Source organism: Schistocerca cancellata, chromosome 8, assembly GCF_023864275.1.
Source record: "Schistocerca cancellata isolate TAMUIC-IGC-003103 chromosome 8, iqSchCanc2.1, whole genome shotgun sequence".
NCBI classification, from domain to species: Eukaryota; Metazoa; Arthropoda; class Insecta; order Orthoptera; family Acrididae; genus Schistocerca; species Schistocerca cancellata.
The window spans coordinates 304607387-304626450 of record NC_064633.1 but is presented as its reverse complement, the minus strand read 5'-3'; the positions used below and the strand labels follow the sequence as shown (position 1 = coordinate 304626450).

Here is a 19064-nt window from a genome sequence, read left to right as displayed (position 1 = left end):
GCAAAGAAGGAGGCATAACGAGCCGTGGCTAAAGCTAAAGCTGAATCAGTAAGGGATGCATACGAACAACTACAGAAAAATCAGGATATGAAACAACTGATACGGACAGGCAAATCAAGAGATAAATCTTCTAAGGTGGCAGTGGTGGTGGTTAGTGTTTAACGTCCCGTCGACAACGCGGTCATTAGAGGCGGAGCGCAAGCTCGGGTTAGGGAAGGATTGGGAAGGAAATCGGCCGTGCCCTTTCAAAGAAACTATCCCGGCATTTGCCTGAAACGATTTAGGGAAATCACGGAAAACCTAAATCAGGATGGCTGGAGACGGGATTGAACCGTCGTCCTCCCGAATGCGAGTCCAGTGTGCTAACCACTGCGCCACCTCGCTCGGTAAGCTTCTAAGGATCTAACAGCAATAAAACAAATGAAAGATGAAACAGGAATTATTTTGCATGACCATTGAAAAATAATCCAAAGGTGCTTGAAATATTTTGAGAAATTGCTGAATCAAGAAAATGTAAGAGTGAAAACTGAGGAAGGAGGGGCAAACGAAGGATTAACGATAGATATAAGTAGAGATGAAGTCGAATGGGCAGTTGAAAAGATGAGAAATGGGAAGGCAGTTGGCCGAGAGGTATGGAAGTGTCTCGGTAAAAAGAGAATTGAGCATTGGAATTTAATGAAGAAGATTTGGCGACAGGAGGAGATGCCAGACGAGTGGAGAACTAGTGTACTGATCCCAATATTTAAAGGGAAAGGTGATGTGCAGGACTGCAGTAACTATAGAGGTATTAAACTGATGGCACACACGATGAAAATTTTGGAAAGAGTTATAGAAGCAAGATTACGCTAGGAGACTGTGGTGTGTGAAGAACAGTTTGGGTTCATGCCTGGAAGAGGATCAACTGATGAACTGATGCAATACGTGCTTTAAGGCGGATAGTGGAGAGACACGGGCAGCTACAAGCCGATCTACATATGGCTTTCATTGCTTTGCAGAAAGCATATGACAGAGTCTCAAGGGACGAAATATAGAGAAGCATGCGAGAGCAGTGCGTGCCAGAGAAGTATGTGAGGTTAGTGAAGGAAATGTACAGAGGAGTAATGACACAGGTGAGAAGTAGTATAGGCACGTCAGAGGAGTTTCCAGTAAAAGTAGAGTTACATCAAGGGTCTGCGCTTAGTCCCTACCTCTTTGGCCTGATTATGGATGTGCCGGTGAAAGATGTGAAGCAGGATGTACCGTGGAATATGATGTTTGCGGATGATGTGGTTCTTTGTGAGCAGAGCATCGACAGATTTGAGGAAAAGCTGGAGGATTGGAGGAAGGCACTAGAGCCAAGAGGGATGAAAATTAGCAGGACAAAGTCAGAATATTTATCACTGAAGGATGAGCAGATGAGGTCTTGCAAATTTAAATACCTGGGGTCGTACATACAGAGGGATGGAGGACTGGAAAGCGAGATACAACAACGAATAAATTGCGGTTGGAACAACTGGAGGAATATGAGTGGAGTGTTGTGTGACAAGAAGTTGAGCATTGGGTTGAAAGGGAAAAGAGTACAAGTCGGTGGTAAGGCCTGCTATGATATACGGGACAGAGACATGGGTAATGACAGTAGCCCAGGAAAGGAAGATGGAAGTGGCGGAAATGACGATGCTGAGGTGGATGTGTGGGGTAACAAGGAAGGACAGGATTAGAAATGAATTTGTTAGAGGAGCTGTGATAGTGGGACCCATGGGGAAAAAGATACAAGAGAGCAGACTAAGGTGGTACGGACACGTACAGAGAAAAGGGGAAGAGTATATCGAAAACAGAGTTGAAGATATAAAGATTGAAGGAGTGAGAAGGAGAGGAAGACCGTAGATGAGATGGAAGGATAAGATATCCGGCGACTTAAGGGAGAAAGGATGGAAGAAGGAAGAGGCAATGGATAGAGAACTACGGAGGAGAAGGATCCAGAAGGGCAACGCCGACCCTACGAGACGTGGGACAAGGCAACGATAAAAAGGAAGAAGAAGAAAGAAGAAGTGCATGTAAAGATCGTGTCCCTAGTTGGTGGTATAAATTTAATTATTATCTCGACCCTCAGTTTTGGTTTTTCGCTTCCTCCATACTTCTGTGTATGATATGTACGAAAGCAAAGAATTCACATTAAGTAAGTAAGATGAAGGACAAAGTGTCCGAATTAAAAAGGGGTAAGACAGGGATACGACTTTCTTCCCTACTGTTTAATCTGTACATTGAAGAAGCAAAAATGAAAATAGAAGTACAGAATTGTGATTAAAATTCAGGGTGGAATAATATCAATGATAAGATACACTGAAGAAATTGCTACCCTTAGTGAAGTGTGGAAGAATTACAGGACGTACTGAATGAAAACAATAATTTTCTCAGCACTGAACATGGATTGAAAGTAAAACTTAGATGAAAGGAATGAGGAGCAGCAGAAGTGAAATTAGCGATGAATTTAGTATCACAATTAGTGGCAACGAAGAAGATGAAGTTCAGGAACTCTACTACATCAGATGGAAAACAAGACAAGACGAACGAAACAAGGAGGACATGAAAAGTAGACTGGCAAAGGCAAAAATGGCATTCCCGGCCTAATTAAGTCCTCTAGCATGAATTCGTTCAAATGGCTCTGAGCTCTACGGGACTTAACTGCTGAGGTCATCAGTCCCCTAGAACTCAGTACTTCTGAAAATTAACTAACCTAAGGACATCACACACATCCATTCGGGAGGCAGGATTCGAACCTGCGACCGTAGCGGTCGCGCGGTTCCAGACTGAAGCGCCTATAACCGCTCGGCCACTCTGGCCGGCCTCTAGCATGAAACATCGGCTTTACTTTGAGGAAGAAATGCCTGACAATGTGTGTTCTATTTATGTAATGCCACTTCGGGATCTTGCCAGTCGATAATGATGATATAATGGTGAGGACAATAGCCAGTTAGAGCAGATGAAATCTCCAAACTGGCGGAACACAATCCCAGGACCCCATCATACAGAGGCTGCAACACTGGCCACTCGATTACTGCTTGCCAAGCCTTTGGAAGTGAGTCATAGACTGAAAAACAAAGACAGAAAGTGTTGAAAATTTCCTCGGAGAAAGTAACCTATTTCCCAGTGATAAGACGAAGGGACATGAGCAAAGGAAATCTGTTAAGACATTGGGGAATGATTTCCTACATGGAGCTGTAGAGGATTAAACCTGTAGATGAAGACAAATATGGAAATATGTAGGCAAATTACTGACACAAAACGTCAAATCAAACACCTTTCAGCTGTCTAAATTTCCAAATTGTTATTTTATTGTCCTACCAGTTTGGGCGATGTATTACGCCATCTTCGGGCCCCCTAATTCACGTCTGGGAAGACTCCACCCGCTCCCCCTCCCCCGTTTGGGCCAGTCAAACTAGAGGTCAGCATTCTATAATTATCATCCGTAGGTTTTTGAGACACAGATCACTTCAAACATCGGCTGCCGACTGTTAGACAAACATTCCCACACGTCGGTCGGAGGGGCATGAAGATGGAGTGATATATCGCCGAAACTGAGAGCCCAATACAAAATTAATTTAGAAGTTTAGACGGGGGAAAGTTGTGTCATTTGACATTCTGTACTTAACAGCCGATGTCCCGCAACCATCTGTGAAAAGATGGACACATGTAACGATAGACATACAAACAATAATTGAGGGCTTAGGATGCTACTATGAGATGAAGAGGTTGGGACAGGAGAGTAATTCGTGGCCACATCAAACCCGTCACAAGTGTTGTGAAAGAAAAAGAAGAAAAAAGAGAAAAATGGGACCTACGTCACAAGCATGTGAAGTCATAACGTCAGCCGAGAATGAATTCCGCACCTGTCAGCTGCAGCAGAAATTCTGAGAGACCACAGTTGACGTCCAGAATTCAGCGACTGCGTCCCGACAATCAAACAATCCGATACAGCGTTGTAGCTTCCGCCAAGTTGATATGGAAGGGGTAGCAAGCCATGGTAGGAAAAAAGGAGGAGTGATGTAGCATAAACGCTACTTCATAGAATAAATTTCCTTGAAGTTACGTCTATGGTCACAAACGTTTTGTTCACATGTTACTGGTTTCTGTCTACAATGACCATCTTCGGGTTTTATAAAAACAGTGTCCTAATGTACTGCAGCCATAGTGAAATGTTCAATGCAAAATCAGCACCAGCATCGTCAAATACATATAAATAAGAGCATATGCGCGAGTCATGTTGACAGTAGCTCCTTCACAGGTTTCACCTCAAGATGACGGCAATCTGCGCTGACATGTTATCGTGCTTCGTAAACGACTGTACCTGGCTAGATGCCCAGGAGCAATACAAACAGTAGATATGAATTCTCACCCGTCTATGTCGTTTGCCTAACTCGAGTTTGGTTAGTGAGAATCTAATTTCTGCGGAACCACCTTCGACATCACTCCGGCTGTACCTGCCTCCCAGCTGGGTATGCCCACACCTTGTATCAATGATGTTTTATCACATTTGATAAAACTGTAGCAAAAATTACTTTAAACGATAGTTCGTAAGTTGCTAACAAAACGAATTTATGTATTGACACGTACTCCAACCAGCAAGAAAATTATACGTATGTAATAAAAAAGTTACCATTCAGAAATTAAAATATTTATCAAACTCAAGGGGATGCAGAAAGTATTGAAATTTACACTCAATACGTGAGCTGTGTAAACAAACCTGAGAATAGAATGTATTGCTTGTAGTACGACTACCGATGCAGCCCCTCGTGCTACTCTATCCTGTGCAAACCGCTTAATCTCTCAGTAACTACTGAAACCTACATCCTTCTGAATCTGCTTAGCGTGTTAATCCCTTGGTCTCCGTCTACGATTTTTAACGTCCAATCTTCCCTCCAATACTAAATTCGTGACCCCTTGAAGCCTCAGAAAGTGACCTACCAACCGATCCCTTCTTCTAGTCAACATGTGCCACAAATTCCTCTTCTCCCCAATTCTATTCAGTGTCTCCTCATTAGTTACGTGATCTACCCATCTAATCTTCAGCATTCTTCCGTAGCACCACGTTTCGAAAGCTATTTTCTTCTTGTGTACACTGTTTAACCTCCATGTTTCACTTCCATACATGGCTACACTACATACAAATACTTTCAAAGAAGACTTCGTGACACTTAAATCTATACTCGATGTTAACAAATTTCTCTTCTTCAGAAACGCTTTCCTTGCCATTGGCAGTCTAAATTTTATATGAAACTTCTTCGCAGATTAAAACTGTGTGCCGGACCGAGACTCGAAGTCGGGACCTTTGCCTTTCGCAGCAAGTGCTCTACCGACTCAGCTATCCAAACCCGAGTCTGGACCTTTCCTCACAGCTTTACTTCCGTCAGTAACACGTCTCCTACTTTCCAAACTTGAGAGAAGCTCCCGAGGTCGAGTCTCGGTCGGGCACACAGTTTTAATCTACCAGAAAGTTTCATATCAGCGTACACTCCGCTGCAGAGTGAAAATCGCATTCTGGAAACATGTCCCAGGCTGTGGCTAAGCCATGTCTCCACAATATCCTTTCTTCCAGGAGTGCTAGTTCTGCAAGGTTCGCAGGAGTGCATCTGTCAAGTTTGGAAAGTAGGAGATGTGGTACTGGCGGAAGTAAAGCTGTGATAACGGGGCGTGAGTCGTGGTTGGGTAGCTCAGTTGGCAATTCCGCCTGGGACGCGACAACGACCGGACGTGCCGGTACTTCCGTTGAGTCGCAGTGCCACAAGCCATATTTTTAGAAATTCTAGGATTTTGACCTGTGATATTCTCTGTGCTTCTTCACTACCGTCGTACACACGCTTATTAATTATCTCACAGCGGTCTCGGATGCTCATGTAGTGCATTTATGGCTCCCAGTGAACCCCGAAAGAATACCCTGTGTTTTGTTTTTGATAAATCTTCCAGGAATGTGCAACCGACTTCTCTAGAAATCCATGACAGGATATTAGATATTATTGGCATTACGTCCTACCAGGTCTACACAGAATATTATGACATGGCGGAATACTGTTTGTTTGTGAAGTTTTTGGATCAGATACAATTGGAGAAAATTTTAGTGAATACTGGTGGGAAAGCAGAGCTCCGACATCGTGATCAGTCATTGAGTACAATTACTAACGCTGACATCGAATGTAAACAAGTGCGAGTGTTCAATTTTCCACCTGAGGTTGAGAATTGTTTTCTTAGAGATGTCCTCGCCAAATACGGTAACATCCGACACATTAGAAACGAAAAATGGTCGAGCCGTCACAAACTCCAATGTTATAATTGGGTTCGCTCAGTTGACATGGCCGTTAAAGTCAATATCCCATCCTATAAAATGGTTTGTTGTTATAAGGCTCATGTCATTTACAATGGACAAGTAGGCACTTGTTTCATCTGTAACACGAGTGAACACTTACGAGATGACTGCCCAAGGCGCGTTGTCGTACTTCGAAACAATCTGCAAAAACGCCAGAGATTAACATTGGCTGATCTACTAACTCGAAATCAGATGCTTTCTGTGATTGACTCCCAACCAAGTGCATCTGTGTCAGAGGACAACAATCTCGGTAACAGCACCTTACCACCCTTACCTCAGAAACCCGTGGCCGTCATCCGTTAGCCGCCGGAGTTGCACTATCTGTCGGTAACAAACGACGCCGTACTATGTCGTAAAAAGTAAAACTGATGACGCTGAGTCACGGGCTTCCACACAAGACACGAATATGTCGGACTGCTCAGTTACGACCCGCTAAATTCACATTGAATCTCCCTACGCAGAAACTTTCAATAAGAGTGTAGTCGAGTGTTCACAGAAATCCGTTCCGATGCCGCTTCTCGACTCACCACAGGTGGTCAACGCACGAAAGGCGTAAGTCAGTCAACTGCAAATCGTAAACATACAGGATGATGCACGCGGTGAAGAGCATAACATAAACACCCGCCACCCCGGAACTGCCTCCAAACAACGCGAGTGACCGGAAAGCTGTATATCAACAGCCAGTGCGGCTCCAACCAAACACAGTGAGCCTACTGGAGACGCGTCGTCGGACCTTGCCGTCACCTGTTCCGAAGCAAGGACTTTCACATACTGCTTACAGCCACGACTCGCCATCTCCGCCGTCTTCTATGACACTTCGGACGACTGTACGACGGCAAAATGAAGTTAAAACAAATTACTCCGTGGCTAGAAGCAAGTCAAAAAGTAAAGTCAGCACAAAAACTGTTACAAAGCCTGCGAATGTAGGTTCGAAGTCCAACGGTGAGATGGACTGCGCTTCCTGCGCTTCCCAACACCCACACGTGTCTGACGATCATGAGTCTAGCTTATAAGTTTTTGTCCCTGAACATTAATAGAGTTCGGACAGAGTTAAAATTAGGAATGCTACGGCAGTTTATCCATGAGTCCGACGCTGATATAGTTCTGTTACAGGAAGTGTCTATCTTAAGTTTTCATGTATCAGGATTTGCAACAATTGTAAATACCGCTGCGGACGAGGGTACAGGTACGGCTATTCTATCACGAGACGGAATCCCGGTGAGCAATATCGAAATGTTGGACTCCGGTAGAGGCATAGCTTGCCAAATTTTTGACGTCACCCTCGTCAATATCTATGCTCCATCTGGAACGCCTCTAAAATCAGAGAGAGCTAACTTCTTTAAACAAGACATCATCTACATGTTACGCCGCAACCCAACCCAGTTCATAATTAGTGGTGATTTTAACTGTGTCATCCACAGGAAATATCAATCACCATACTTTAATTACTGTATGGAACTACATGATCTGGTGTGTCACCTGCTGCTGAAGGATGTGTGGGAACTAAAATTTCCTACCCTGGTAAAGTACATGTACCTGACCTCCACTGCATGTAGCCGTCTAGATCGTTTGTACATCTCTGAGAATATTTGTCAACATGTTCTGGACGCTGATGTCATTGCGGCTAGTTTCTCCGACCACTGCGCCCTCTGTGTCACGATAAATCTCGCCAAACAGCATACTAAATGGCATAGGATTCCGTGGAGCCTAAATGTTTCTATTCTTTCCGATGCCGCGCCACAAGATGTCATCTCCACGACATGGGCGCACTGTCTCGAGCAATGCTGCAGATATCAGAGAAAGATAGTCTGGTTGAATGTTGTGGTCAAACGGAAAATACGATTACCCTTAAAAATCTACAGTTGGCAATGGACGCAAGATGTCAAAGGCACGATTGATTTTTGCCAGACAGTTCTGCGAGAGTTGTATGCGACTACGTCACCAACCAACACGCAGCTGACGACCATCAAACAAATGAAGGCGAAGGTTATAGGCATAAAGCGAACGCAGCTTGAAGGACTGAAGATCAGATCTAAAGGAAAATCGCTTCAAGAGGACGAACTTGCGTCGCTATATCACCTCATAAAACATCGAGCCAATCGCTGGCGAGCTTTCATCGGGGAGCTGGACACAAATGATGGACTCCGTTTGACCCGACACAGTGATATTCTTACTGCAGTTTACCGGTACTTCACGAATCTGTACTCACAATGCGATGCACATGGTGATGACGGCGGCGATATCGTGCGTGTTCTGCCCCCCATATTCACGCCTGCGGAGAACTCGGCGGTCGTACATGATTTTGCTCCAGACGAAGTCCTTGAACTGATTTCTGGCTCACCATCGACTAAATCCCCTGGCCATGATGGTTTACCACGGAAATTTTATGTGCGTTTCTGGCCCATAAACGGACACGCATTTGCAAATGTTCTCAATGAAGTGATGCGAGGGAGTGACGTGCCGGTCGAAATTAAGGAAGGTAGAATTGTATTGATACCAAAAAGCAAACACCGAAAAACCTTAGACAACTTCCGACAGATTATTTTACACAATTTTGATTACAAAACTTTTGCCAGAGCAATCAACAGCAGATTGTCTCCATTAATGAAGCAAGTGATTCACAATCAGCAATCATGCTTCTCTGGTGGCACTATTATGACTTACCTTTCGGAATATAGAGATGTAATAGCCATAGCGTCGCTCGCTTTGGTGAATCTCGCATTGCTGTTTATCGACTTTTGCAAGGCATTTGATCGCGTCCTCCACGAGTACCTCCTACAGCTACTGCAGCGGTGTGGTTTTGATCAACGGGTTAATAACGTCGTGCAACATTTACTCACTGGCATTACAACCAAAGTCAGCGTAAATGGACAGCTTACTCAGCCCATCAAGGTCCAAAGAGGAGTGTTGCAGGGGAGCCCTCTCTCAATGATGTTATTTGTTTTATCGCTCGAGCCACTCTTACGCTCCATTCATGACAAACTTGCAGGCCTGTCGAGCGCCGGGACGTCCTTCGTGGTTCGTGCTTACGCCGAAGACGTCGGAGTTTTAGTGCGCAACAACGGAGATGTATGAACCCTCACGATGGCGGTAGACGAGTACTGTCGTGCTTCCGGTGCTAAAATCAACGCCGGTAAATGCATCCTTGTCAACATTCGGGGATTCGACGCAGTTATTGTACCTTGGGCGAAGCGTGGCTAAGCCCACAGCAGTATGGGGTGATTATCGACAAATGCCCGTTGAAAATGAATGCAAAAAATTGGAAACAGGTCACCAATAAAATGCAAGGTGCCATCTATGAAAACCATTGGCGGTCTGTTGACATTCTCCAACGCATACGACTCCTCAGCAGTTATATATTCAGTAAAACGTACTATACGGCCCAAATATTTCCAGTCCCCGAGATGCAGGCCAAACACGTGATTTATCTGGCAAGGCAACTGTTTAAGGTGGAATACACCACGCTGACGTTTTCCAGACAGGTCGGTGGACTCAACATGCCTGACATTAATCGAAAGTGTACTGCGTTATATATTAAAAGAAAGACCCACTTGTTTGACAAGGAACCTCTCAGCGTAACCAGTTGGCTCTTTCGAACCTTACAACCCACCGATATGCACCCACACATTGATGTAGGTAAAATGCATTACAAGCTACGACATGTCAAGCAGTTTTTTCTTGAAGTAAACTATATGGATGGAAACTATCTCACGCAGGATTTACCGACGACGCACCTGTTATGAAAAAGATGGGCATCTCCAATAGTCCGGAATCCCATTGAGCATAAATACCCGAGTGGTCATTGGAAGGGAGTTTGACAACGTAAGTTTAACCATCCACGCTGTTGAGATGGCATCCACATGGTATAAAGTGGTAAACGACATTATACCCACTAATGAATGGTTGCATAGAATCGGCTTATGTGACAGTGATAAATGCGTCCGCTGTGGTCTGGTCGACACCTTACGCCATCGCTTCACTTGTGGCAGTCATCTCATTAACTGGAAATGGGTGCAGCAGAGACTGGGCCTCATTACCCGCAGCACCCTAGCCAGCCACTGCACCGACATCCAGCTCTGGTCGGACACGAAACATTTTCCCGCTACCAAGAACAACACCGTGATGTGGCTGTTAGGGCAGTGTGTGACACATACCATCAACCACAATAGTGAAGATAATCTCACTAGTTTCGAGGCTTATATGAGAACGGCACGTCGGAAGATGAAACGTTACCCAAATGTCAGGACCATGTTTGGTAATATGTTAGATATAATTTTTGAAAAACAAGGCGTTGGGTAATTCTCGACGCCGGTAAGGACACAAATCACATGCACAACGGTGTAGCAGACGAATAAGGGGCTACACCTGTTCCCAGGACTGCTCCCAACTTCTCAACGGTGTTTATTAATTAATTTCATTTCACGTTTTTATTAATTTATGTTGCCTGTGCACGTCTTTGTTATTCGTTTGTATGCTCCAAATGACTCTCTGTGAAGAGTTTGGACGGTTGTTAATCAATTGACAGAACTGCAATTCTAGTTAAGTCTTGTAATCCTCTTTAATATGTTTGCGTTTTAGTTCTATGTCTCTGTCTGGAGTGAAGATGCTATTGTCAGTTTAAAATTGTTGTTACGTTTTATAAGCTTAAAAATGGCACTAAGTATTGAAATGTTTTATTCAGTCGATTGTGGGATAAAATTTGTATTGCAACAGTTCCAGTTGTTCATTATTTTGTTCTTGTGCTTATGTGCTTACATGCAGATTAAAACTGTGTGCCGACCGAGACTCGAACCCGGGAAACACAGTTTTAATCTACCAGGAAGTTCAACAGCAGCGCATACTCCGCTGCAGAGTAAAAATCGCAATCTACATTTTATATCCTCTGTACTTCGACCACCATCAGTTATTTTGCTAACCAAATAGCTAAACGCATTTACTACTTTAGGTGTCTCATTTCCTAATCTAATTCCCGCAGCATCGCCTGATTTAATTCGACTGCATTCCATTATCCTTGTTTTGCTTTTGTCGATATTCATCTTACATCCTGTTTTCAAGACTCGGTCCATTCCTTTCAGCTGCTCTCCAGGTTCTTTGCTGTCTCTGGCAGAAATAAAATGTCATCGGCAATCCTCAAAGTTTTTATTTCTTCTCCATGTATTTTAAATTCTCCTCCGAATTTTTCTTTTGTTTCCTTTACTGCTTGCTCAATATACGCATTGAATAACATCGGGGATAATCTACGACCCTGTATTACACCCTTCTCAACCACTACTTCCCTTTCATGCCCCTCGACTCTTATAACTGCCACCTGGTTTCTGTACAAATTGTAAGTAACTTTTCACTCCCTGTATTTTACCCCTGCCGCCTTCAGAATTTTAAAGAGAGTATTGCAGTCAACATTCTCAAAAGCTTTTTCCAAATCTACAAATGCTAGAAACGTGGATTTGCCTTTCTTTAGCTTATCTCCTAAGAAAAGTCTTAGGGTCAGTACTGCCTCGCGGGTTCCAACATTTCTATAGAAACCAAACTGATCTTCCCCCAGGTCGGCTTGTACCAGATTTTTCATTCGTTTGTAAAGTATTCGTGTTAGTATTTTGCAACCATGACTTATTAAACTGATAGTTCGGTACAACACCTGCTTTCTTTGGGATTGGAATTATTATATTCTTCTTGAAGTCTGAAGGTATTTCGCCTGTCTCATATATCTTGCTCACCAGATAGAAGAGTTTTGTCATGGCTGGCTCTCCCAGTGTTGTCGTTTGTTCTAATGGAATGTTATCGGCTCCCGGGGCCTTGTTTCGACTTGGTCTTTCAGTGCTCTGTCATATTCTTCACGCAGTATCAAATCTCCTATTTCATCTATATTCTCTTGCAATTCCATAATATTGCCCTCAAGTATATCGCCCTTCTATGGACCCTCTATATATTCCTTCCACCTTTCTGCTTTCCCTTCTTTTCTTAGGACTGGTTTTCCATCTGAGTTCTTGATACTCATATAGGTGGTTCTCCTTTCTCCAAAGGGCTCTTTAATTTTCCTGTAGAATGTATCTATCTTACCCCTAGTAAAATTTGCGTCTACATCCTTACATCTGTCCTCTAGTGATCCCTGCTTAGCTATTTTGTACTTCCTGTCGATCACATTTTTCAGCCTTATCGCCTGCTTCATCCTCTGCGTTTTTATATTTTTTCCTTTCATCAATTAAAATTCAATATCTCTTCTCTTACTCAAGCTATTCTATTAGCCCTTGTACTTTTGCCTACTTATCCTCTGCTGCCTTTACTATTTCATCTGTCAAAGTTAACCGTTCTTTTTCTATTGTATTTCTTTCCCCTGTTCTTGACAACAGTTCCCCAATGCTCTCTCTCAAACTGGAAATTTGTTACAATTTAAAACCTGATTCCTAAATCTCTGTTTTATCATTACAAAATCTATCTGAAACCCCGCAATATCTCCAGGCGTCTTTCATTATAACAGATTTTTAAAGCAAATTTTCGAAGAGAATGAGCTTAAGTGATAAGCTAGGGCACTTTAATAAACAACCACAAAACATAAAAATTAAGAACTCATTATATAGCAAAGTTTCTAAGACACGGGTGTGTGGGAAATGTGGCCGTATACAAAACTAACACAATGTCGGAACCCTGATAGAGGACTAAAACCAACATACAATTCAATAAAACAAAAGTATACAAATCACAAATGAAAGTACTCTACATAAAAATGTATTAATATAAAGTACCTGAGGATCAAAGTTTAACGACTTCCTCAGTGCTGTAACGACTTCTGAGTCCATGCCATAATACTTCATCTTCCTGACATCTGGATCTAGTGGCAGAGGGTCTATGTCCAACTCGTCTTTGCAGACAGGATGCAGCTTTGCCCCTCTTGGGATGGCTGTTGGGTAGTTCGGGAACATTGTCATGTTCACCCTGTGGAAATACAGACAGTGACACAAGCAGTGACCATAAAATACAGAAAATGTTTGAAGCTTATCTGCACGAAAGTTTAAATCACACTTTGGTACACACAGGCAGATTGGAGTCATGATTTATAGTTCCTCAGGTTTTCCATAATGGAAGCGAACATTCTGACTGAAAAACTATTCTCTCTCTCTCTCTCTCTCTCTCTCTCTCTCTCTCTCTCTCTCTCTCTCTCTCTCTCTCTCTCCCCCTCCCTCCCTCTCTCAGTTTCTCTCTCATTGAGAACAGTTCGCATTAGCAGAAAGGATAGCTTACTAAAGAAGCTGAGCTGTATTTATTAGTTAACATGCACATACCTGAATAACATAAGTATTATGAAACCCTTGACTAAAACCCGGCCGGAGTGGCCGAGCGGCTCTAGGCGCTTCAGTCTGGAACCACGCGACTGCTACGGTCGCAGGTTCGAATCCTGCCTTGGGCATGGATGTGTGTGATGTCCTTAGGTTAGTTAGGTTGAAGTAGTTCTAAGTTCTAGGGGACTGATAACCTCAGCTGTAGAGTCCCATTGTGCTCAGAGACATTTGACTAAAAACATCGTAATAAAACACAAGAAACTGGCTACTCCCTATATTCGCTCTTATAGTGCAAATCTCGTGCTTTTCCTCGTCTACGAAACAACACAAACGTCCTGATCAACCAGCCAAGAGCAACAAATGCGTGTAACCACAAGCTATTGCTAACTGCTAACTACGTCCTTTCTGCAGCATACAGTGCGGGGGGGACAAATGTGCGGCAGAAATCCCGCACAGTAATCTGAACCAATGGTAGCAGTCGCAATAAATTAACGGGAAGTACATCGGATTTTTAAGCTCATGAACCAGACAGCGAGAAATATACAGCGAAAAGAGTGACACCCAGGAAGAAATCTCATCGACAAGGGAATATTGTAATGGTTCAAAATGGCTCTGAGCACTATGGGACTTAACATCTAAAGTCATCAGTCTCCTAGAACTTAGAATTACTTAAACCTAACTAACCGAAGGACATCACACACACCCCTGCCGGAGGCAGGATACGAACCTGCGACCGTAGCGGTAGCCCGGTTCCAGACTGTAGCGCCTAGAACCTCTCGGCCACCCCGGCCTGCTATTATAATATACATCTACATTTATACTCCGCAAGCCACCCAACGGTGTATGGCGGAGGGTGTAAAGAAGTTTAACAAATACATTTTATTTTGTAGGCACATTTAAAACGGGGACTATTATACTTGATATGCTATGAACAAGACTTATTCACTAGAACTCTATGGGGTAAAGTGGCGTACACACTGTTACGACAAAGCAAAAAATGATGGCTTGTCCTGGATGTGATTCACCAAACTGAGCATAAGTGGAACCACAACAGAGTCCACATGAAGACGATTGCTAACCACCAGAAGGCATCATGAGCTTCATAAGATGACCGTTCATCCGTGAGATAGTGAAGTCACCAGGCCGAGGGTGAATTCTACAACTGAAGAGAAGTGGCAGCCTCCAGCAGATAGCACCATGGACATAACGTTACTATGTCCGGAGACGTCACCGACTATAATGCATTGTAGCTGTACTGAGATGGGTCAGACAGACGTTGGCAGTTGTCCTATACTGAACCACCACCTCTATTTACTTGAAGTCTGCCTTGATGCAGAGACTCACGGATCTATGAGAAACATAGAATCTGTTAATATTTAATAATATGTACATGCAATAGTTTTTACCTCAGCTTCATGGACATCCCAAAATCGCGTAAACGGTCCTCAGAATATTTGAGAAAATGTGAGTCAGTAATTACAAAAGAGTTTAATAATTCGTGTGCTTATCGAGGACATATCAGAACATAATACAGTTTCTGTCAACCTAGTCGCTACGCCCATTAATGTGCGTTCCATCTGCATCTACATGGGTACTCCGCAAAACACACTTAAGTGCCTGGCAGAAGGTTCATGGGACCACCTTCAAACTAATTCTCTATTATTCCACTCTTGGACAGCGGGCGGAAAAAACGAACACCGGTATTATTCCGTGAGTGCTCCGATTTTCCTTGTTTTATTATGTTGATGATAGTTTCACCCTATTTAGGTCGGCGCCAAATATTTTCGTATTCGTAAGAGAAAGTTGATGACTGAAATCTCGTGAGAAGACTTCACCGGAACGATAAACCCTTTTGTTTGAAATGTGTCCATTCCAAATCCTGTATCCGCCCGTGACACTCTATCCCTTATTTCGTGATAAAACAAGACGCTCTGCACTTCGTTGAACTATTTTGATGAACACAGTTAATCCTGTCTGGTAAGGATCCCAGACCGCACAGCAGTACTCCAGAAGAGGACGAATCAGCGTAGTGAACTCCGTCTCTTTAGTCGATCTATTACATTTTCTAAGTGTTCTGCCAATGAAAAGCTTTCTTTGAATTGCCTTTCCCACACCATTTTCTATACGTTCATTCTTATTTAAATTGTTCGTAATTGTATTCCTAGGTAATGAGTTGAGTTTTAGGCCTTTAGATTAGACTGATATATCGTGTAACCGAAGTTTGACGGATTTATTTTAGCACAAATGTGGATGACCTCACACTTTTCATTATTTAGGTTCTATTGCCAATTTTCTCATCATTCAGATATCTTTTCCCTATCGTTATTGTTTGTATAGATAAGGAATATCAGATGGGCCTATAACACTCCCTTAAGGAATGCCAGAAATCGCTTCTGTTTTACTCGATGATTTTCCGTCAATTACCACGAACTGTGACCTCTCTGACAGGAAATAACGAATCTGGTCACACAACTGGGACGATATTCCGTAAGCAAGCAATTTCACTACAAGCTGCTTGTGTGGCATAGTGTCAAAAGCCTTTTAAAAATCTAAAAACACGGAATCAATCATAACTCCCTTGTCAATAGCATTCAACACTTCGTGTGTGTAAAGAGCTAGTTTCGCTCCACAAAAACGATTTTTTCTAAATCCTTGCTGACTGTGTGTCAATAGAATGTTCTCTTCCAGGTAATTCATAATGTTCGAACACAATATATGTACCATAGTCCTGCTGCATATCGACGTTAATGATATGTGCCTGTAATTTAGTGGATTACCTTTACTGCCTTTCTAGAATACTGGTGTGACCAGTGCAACTTTTCGGTCTTTGGGTATGGATCTTTCGTTGAGCGAGCGGTTCTATATGAATGTTAAATAAGGAGCTATTGCATCCTCATGCTTTGAAAGTAACCTAGTTGATATACGGTCTGGGACAGAAGATTTCCTTTCATTAATGATTTAAGTTGATGGAATACTCAGAAGATATCTATTTCTAATTAACTCTTGTTGGCAGCTGTTCTCGATTGGAATTCTGGAATATTTACTTCGTCTTCTTTGATGAAGGAAATTTGGAAATCTATGTTCAGTAACTCTGTTATAGCAGCAAAGTCGTCGATTGTATTTCCATTGCTGTCGCACAGAAATAGAATTGATTAGGTCTTGAAGCTAGCATACTTTACAAACGACTAGAATCTCTTTGGACGTTCTGCGACGTTTCGAGAAACGTTTCGTTGTGAAAACTATTACGCTCGTATAAGAATCTCGTACTGATGTCCGCAGAAAATTTCGAGCTTCTGTAAAAGGTCGCCTATCTTGGAGATTTTGCGTCGTTTAAATTTGGCATGTTTTTTATGTTGTTTCTGCAACAGCGCTATGACCCGTTTTGTAAACCAAGGGGGACCAGGTCTGTCGTTTGTCAATTTTTTTAGTACAAATGAATCAATAACTGTCAGTACTGGTTCTTTGTATTCAAGGTAAGTCGAGCTCAGAAGTATCCGAACGACCTTAATTGCATTTTGGCCTGATTCTCATGCAACCCGCATGACGCAGCTGTCTAGCAGGTCCTCTAATCACTTCTCGGTACAGTCGTTTGACTATTGAAAATGTTTCCAACAAGTCACCACTAGAAAACACTGCTCTGTGTCTCAAAAACTTAAGATGTAAAGTAATACTACGATACTACAAATATCAGGGAACACCTTATCACAGTTAAAACTGTCCTTAAGGCTTGTAAGCCTAATTTATTACAATAAATGAAATGCCTGAAATGTTACCACTCTCATTATTACGTCAGACAGGTAATGCACGTAGTAAGCTCGTCGTATTCATGATTTCCTCTTCAAAGTAACATACCGTACATATTATTTAACACAAAATGACATTAAAAATTTAAGTTATTCACGAGCAGCTAGTTGAGAATATGTATGAACTTCTAATGACACGACGAACCGTCTCGTTCTGCATATGGACTCAAACCCAGGTCATGCAGATTAAGCAAAGATTTCGTGACTGACGGAAACTAACAGTCATTCCTGATTAGGCATACAGAGTGTGAAATACCTCGATTTTAGACAGTATCAGTTAGCAAATATCAACGTTAAATTACATAACGCAAACATTTTTAACGTACGCGAATTCCTACCCAGCACCTGTTGTCTCTGTTAACGAAGTACGAGAGATGTTAAATATTGCTTCTTCACAAGTAACTTACTTGAAATGCGGTGAGTTAAAGCTTAGTGTAGGACAGGGATTCGAACACAGAACCTAATCGGATTGATATCGAAGCACAAGCAACCGTGACATATCGGATTTTCTCGGCAGTAGCTAGATGTTTTAACTGAAATGACGAGACGAAACATCAATTTTTTTCTTTCCCAGGACTCCAACCCCGCACCTATCGCTGTTATATTGTAGAGAAAACGAACGTTAAATATGGGTTTGTTGCACCAACAGCGACATGTGAGGATGTTTGAACTAGAAATAATATGACGAAGAGTTCAGTGCTGACTGGGAATAGAGCCCCACACATATCGTTGTTGACTACACACAGAGACGTCAGCTACCGAATTTTTCTCCACCAGCAGTTCGGAATAACATCTTCAACTTACTGAGATCCCGCAAATAGTTCTGTGTCTCGCTGGGAGTCAAAACGTCAGATATAGTTAGTGTTGACAAGGAATGTTCAGTGAATTCATTTACGTGGTTGACCGAATCACTACGAACTAGGTGCCTCGGCTACCCAGTGCATACATTCGACTCTATTTTGTAATCACGGAAATAAAATCACGTGACTGCCACCTACACAGAATTGCCAACAGTGTAGGATGCATAAATTTAAATACGAAGTATTCCTTTCCATTTGAGTTACTCTATTGCGCTATCTGTTTGTTGAAAACGTCGTGCAGTGCAAAAGAAAAGCTGCAACTGTTTGTCTCTCAGAAGTCTAGACCCGGCTATATGCATTCTCTCACAGCACTGTGGAATGCAGAGGTTCTGCAGGAATTGTTGTTGAGTTCTGGAGGTGCAGTGGCTATGTGTCAGCTAGTAGCGTAATGGTAAGTGTTGTCCACCGTAGGCAAGATGCCGCGAGTTCGAGTACAATCACTGCAACATTTTTTTAAACGCAATTCTGCTGTCTGCTGAAGTTATCAATCAAGTGGAATTTTGAACATAATTCCCCTCATTCTCAACCCAAAATAGTCACATGTGGAAAAAGGGCTAAAATCTGCTGCATTTGGTTCTTTTCGGGTTTATTAGATAACCAGGCAGCAGATGCATCTCGAAACTTTTGCATTATGTATGGAGAGAGCGCATCGTGCCAAAATACCTCAGGAAAGTATTTTCTACATTAGCTGTCGTGGGGTAGTGGCATTTTATTCTTATTCAAACCTTGTTTAACAGTTTTAACTCGGAACAAGTTTTCTACATCCATGTAATCAATAAACTGCATGTAC

General features: G+C 42.6%; 1 protein-coding gene across 1 annotated transcript in view; it reads right to left on the bottom strand.

The window, feature by feature from the left end:
* Positions 1-13260, bottom strand: part of LOC126095539 (uncharacterized) — a 114326-nt gene extending 101066 nt beyond the window's left edge. The window contains exon 1 of the mRNA XM_049910320.1: positions 13078-13260. Within this exon, the coding sequence (XP_049766277.1) occupies positions 13078-13260 (183 nt within the window). The remainder of the gene's footprint in view (positions 1-13077) is intronic.
* Between the last annotated feature and the right edge of the window lie 5804 nt (positions 13261-19064).